This window comes from Nerophis ophidion, linkage group LG01 (assembly GCF_033978795.1).
Source record: "Nerophis ophidion isolate RoL-2023_Sa linkage group LG01, RoL_Noph_v1.0, whole genome shotgun sequence".
Lineage (NCBI taxonomy): Eukaryota > Metazoa > Chordata > Actinopteri > Syngnathiformes > Syngnathidae > Nerophis > Nerophis ophidion.
Genome location: NC_084611.1, coordinates 29,860,323 through 29,865,322, shown reverse-complemented (window position 1 = coordinate 29,865,322; position 5,000 = coordinate 29,860,323). Strand labels below are relative to the sequence as shown.

At 41.0% G+C, this 5,000-nt stretch overlaps 1 protein-coding gene across 5 annotated transcripts in view; it reads left to right on the top strand.

The window, feature by feature from the left end:
- Positions 1 to 5,000, top strand: part of ercc6l2 (excision repair cross-complementation group 6-like 2) — a 33,088-nt gene that overhangs the window by 1,244 nt on the left and 26,844 nt on the right. For 4 of the 5 annotated variants that reach the window (XR_009806795.1, XM_061900497.1, XM_061900482.1 and 1 more), the window contains exon 2: positions 4,109 to 4,500. Coding sequence is in view for 4 of the 5 variants with exons in the window: in XM_061900497.1 (XP_061756481.1) it covers positions 4,109 to 4,500 (392 nt within the window). In the remaining variant the exon portion in view is untranslated. The remainder of the gene's footprint in view (positions 1 to 4,108; positions 4,501 to 5,000) is intronic. The other variant, XM_061900491.1, reaches the window with a different exon arrangement.

Sequence of the window (5,000 nt, the reverse complement as noted above, 5' to 3'; positions counted from 1 at the left end):
GTCCAGATTACTGTGTAATTATGCGATGAAAAGAGACGACTTTTAGCCGTGTGTGGTGCTGAACTAATATGTCCGCTACAACCCGAGACGTCACAAACACGCGTCATCATTCTGCAACGTTTTCAACAAGAAACTCCGCGGGAAATTAAAAATTTTAATTTAGTAAACTAAACCGGCCGTATTGCCATGTGTTGCAATGTTAAGATTTCATCATTGATATATAAACTATCAGACTGCGTGGTCGGTAGTAGTGGGTTTCAGTAGGCCTTTAAAGGTCACTGATTGTAGTGCTCCTCACATTGTTTACAATCATGGCCACCAGCAGCGAGAGCGATTCGGACCGAGAAAGCGACAATTCCCCTATTAATTTGAGCGAGGATGAAAGATTTGTGAATGAGGATAGGGAGAGTGAAGGACTAGAAGAAAAAAAAAAAGACGAGGGCAGTGGGAGCGATTCAGATGTTATCAGACACATTTACTAGGATAATTCTGGAAAATCCCTTATCTGCTTATTGTGTTAATAGTGTTTTAGTGAGATTATATAGTCATACCTGAAAGTCGGAGGGGTGTGGTGACCGCCAGTGTCTCTGAGGGAAGCCATGGAGGAGCCAAGAAAGTCGCAGCTGCCTCTTTGACAGCTGCAGGAGGAACAACACAAGCTCCGCTCATGTTTACGATAAGTGCCGACCTATTACGTCAATTTTCTCAACCGAAACCTGCCGGTTGACATGTGGTAGAGAAACATGTTCGCTTGACCGCTCTGTTCCATATTAAAGCTTCATAACAAACAACGAAACACCGGCTGTGTTTGTGTTGCTACAGCCGGCTGCAATACACCGCTTGCCACCAACATGTTTCTTATTTGTAGTCTCTATTATTAATTGAACACATTGCAAAAGATTCAGCAACACAGATGTCCATAATACTCTGTAATTATGCAATAAAAAGAGTCGACTTTTAGCCGTGTGTGGTGCTGGGCTAATATGTCCGCTACAACCCGAGACGTCACAAACGCATCATCATTCCACGACGTTTTCAACAGGATACCTCACGGGAAATTTAAAATTGCAATTTAGTAAACTAAACCGGCCGTACTGGCATGTGTTGCAATGTTAAGATTTCATCATTGATATATAAACTATCAGACTGCGCGGTCGGTAGTAGTGGGTTTCAGTATGCTTTTAAGTGAATTATATTTATATAGTGCTTTTCTCTAGTGACTTAAAGCGCTTTGCATAGTGAAACCCAATATTTAAGTTACATTTAAACCAGTGTGGGTGGCAATGGGAGCAGGTGGGTAAAGTGTCTTGCCCAAGGACACAACAGCAGTGACTAGGATGGCGGAAGCGGGGATCAAACCTGGAACCCTCAAGTTGCTGGCACAGCCACTCTACCAACCCAGCTATACCGCCACCCCATGTAGTCTGTGTAAGCAACTAGCCTGCCCATTTGTGTCAATACATAAGTATTACAAACCCCGTTTCCATATGAGTTGAGAAATTGTGTTAGATGTAAATATAAACGGAATACAATGATTTGCAGATCATTTTCAACCCATATTCAGTTGAATATGCTACAAAGACAACATATTTGATGTTCAAACTGATAAACACTTTTTTTGTGTGCAAATAATAATTCACTTTAGAATTTGATGCCAGAAACACGTGACAAAGAAGTTGGGAAACGTGGCAATAAATACTGATAAAGTTGAGGAATGCTCATCAAACACTAATATGGAACATCCCACCGGTGTGCAGGCTAATTGGGAACAGTTGGGTGCCATGATTGGGTATAAAAGCAGCCTCCATGAAATGCTAAGTAATTCACAAATAATGATGGGGTGAGGGTCACCACTTTGTAAGCAAATTGTTGAACAGTTTTACAACATTTCTCAACGAGATATTGCGAGGAATTTAGGGATATTACCATCTACGGCAGGGGCCGGGAACCTTTTTGGCTGAGAGAGCCATACAAGCCGAATATTTTAAAAAGTATTTCCGTGAGAGCCATATAATATATTTTTTTAACACTGACTACAACTAAATGCGTGCATTTTTAGGTAAGACCAACATTTTTAGAGTATAATAAGTCCCTTATTATTTTTAATAACATTATTTATTCTGAAGCTAACCAACAACAAATAAAAGACTTCTTACCGATATTGCGACTTCTTGAACAGGTGCGGTAGAAACCAAATGGATGGATTAAAATGCATGAGAATGTTTTATATTTGGAATGTTATTTTTGACACTGTGATTACCAGCGGTTTTATTCATTACTTACCGTGTTAAGCAATGTCTGCTAAGATTTATCTGAGAGCCAGGTGCAGTCATCAAAAGAGCCACATCTGGCTCTAGAGCCATAGGTTCCCTACCCCTGATCTACGGCCTACTCAGTGGCCTAGTGGTTAGAGGGTCTGCCTTGAGATCGGTAGGTTGGGAGTTCAATCCCTGGCTGAGTCATACCAAAGATTATAAAAAATGGGACCCATTTCCTCCCTGCTTAGGCACTCAGCATCAAGGGTTGGAATTGGGGGTTAAATCACCATAAATGAGTCCCAGGCGTGGCACCGCTGCTGCCCACTGCTCCCCTCACTTCCCAGGGGGTGATCAAGGGGATGGGTCAAATGCAGATGACAAATTTCACCACAACAAGTGTGTGTGTGTGACAATCATTGGTACTTTAACTTAACTTAAAATCACCAAAAAGTTCAGAGAATCTGGAGAAATCACTGCGCGTAAGCGATGATATTACGGACTTTTGATCCCTCAGGCGGTACTGCATCAAAAACCGACATCATTGTGTAAAGGATATCACCACATGGGCTCAGGAACATTTCATGAAACCACTGTCAGTAACTACAGTTGGTCGCTACATCTGTAAGTGCAAGTTAAAACTCTACTATGGAAAGCCAAACCCATTTATCAACAATATCCTGAAACGCCGCCGGCTAAGATGGACTGATGCATAGTGGAAAGGTGTTCTGTGGTCTGACAAGTCCACATTTCAAATTATATTTGGAAACAGAGGACGTGGTGTCCTCCAGAACAAAGAGGGAAATAACCATTCGGATTTTTATAGGCGCAAAGTTCAAAAGCCAGCATCTGTGACGGATGGTATGGGGGTGTTTTAGTGCCCAAATTATGGGTAACTTACACAACTGTGAAGGCACCATTAATGCTGAAAGGTACATACAGGTTTTGGAGCAACATATGTTGTCATCCAAGCAACGTTATCATGGATGCCCCTGCTTATTTCAGCAAGACAAGTGTTACAACAGCGTGGTTTCGTAGTTAAAGAGTGCGGGTACTTTCCTGGCCCGCCGCCTGCAGTACAGACCTGTCTCCCATCGAAAATGTGTGGCGCATTATGAAGCGTAAAATACGAAAGCGGAGACACCGGACTGTTGAACGGCTGAATCTCTAGATAACCTATTCAGTGGCCTAGTGGTTAGAGTGTCCGCCCTGAGATCGGTAGGTCGTGAGTTCAAATCCTGGCCGAGTCATACCAAAGACTATAAAAATGGGACCCATTACTGCTTGGCACTCAGCATTAAGGTTTGGAACTGGGGGTTAAATCACCATTAATGATTCCCGGGCGCGGCACCGCTGGTGCCCACTGCTCCCCTCACCTCCCAGGGGATAAATGCAGAGAATAATTTCGCCACATCTAGTATGTGTGTGACAATCATTGGTACTTAACTTTAAAAGAAGAATGGGAAATAATTCCACTTTCCAAGCTTCAACAATTAGTTTCCTCAGTTCCCAAACGTTTATTGAGTGTTGTTAAAAGAAAAGGTGATGTAACACAGTGTTGAACATGTCCATTCCCAACTACATAGGCACGTGTTGCAGCCATGAAACTCTAAGTTTATTATTTGCAAAAACAAATAAAGTTTATGAATTTGAACATCAAATATCTTGTGTTTGTAGTACATTCAATTGAATATGGGTTGAAAAGGATTTGCAAATCATTGTATTCCCTTTATATTTACATCTAGCACAATTTACCAACTCATATGGAAACGGGGTTTGTATATAATAATGTATTGTACTGTATATATATATATATATACAAGTTTCAATACAATGTGTGGCTTTTTTCACAGCAGCCTGTCACACAAGTGATGATCAGGCTAAACTTGCCTCCACCCCTCCCACTGATCACACCCCAGCAAGGATGCTGTTCACTGATGGATGTTATGGCATGATGGAGGAGGAGGAAATTGAGGAGGAAGACGCTGCACCCTTAAGAGAAGTCACAACATCCGACTTAAATCCATTGAACAGAGAGAAACCGTTGTTTTCCAGCAGAGTTGAGCATTCTGGATCATGTGTTCCCTTCAAACTATGTGATCTTGGTGAAGAGAGTGTCCCCTACACCATCAACAGATACCTGAGGGATTACCAAAGAGAAGGAATAAGGTTTATTTACAGGAATTATATCCGTTCAAGAGGCTGCATCCTGGGCGATGACATGGGTCTTGGTAAGACTGTGCAGGTACGAAGACGAAATTATTTTTTCTAAATGTTCACCGCTTACGATTATATTCAAGATATCGATTGATTGATTGCTTACATTATTTTTCTATAGGTTTTTCCACTCTCAAGCTCATAAATTTAAGCACAAACTCAATATTAAATAACGGTTTTGTGATTTCACACCTTTCTGTCTGTCAAACTGCAAGGTTTAAGTGAAAAGTTAGGATAGCATCACGTTCAAACACCAATATACATTTTTCCTGCAATTATTATTCAGTTATAGTCCGCCAGCGTCCAAAATCCGGCCCGCAGGAAATTCCAAGTTGGGGGGACAAAAAAAGTTTTTTGTTTTTTTAAATCCGTAATTTCTAATTCATTTTCCATCGCTTGTTTCTTTTACGTGTTTCCTAGCCGCTTAGGCAAATCATATTGTCTAAAAATGCATTTTCCCGTCGATAATGTCACACCATCGCACTCGGAATATATATATATATATATATATATATATTTATATATATA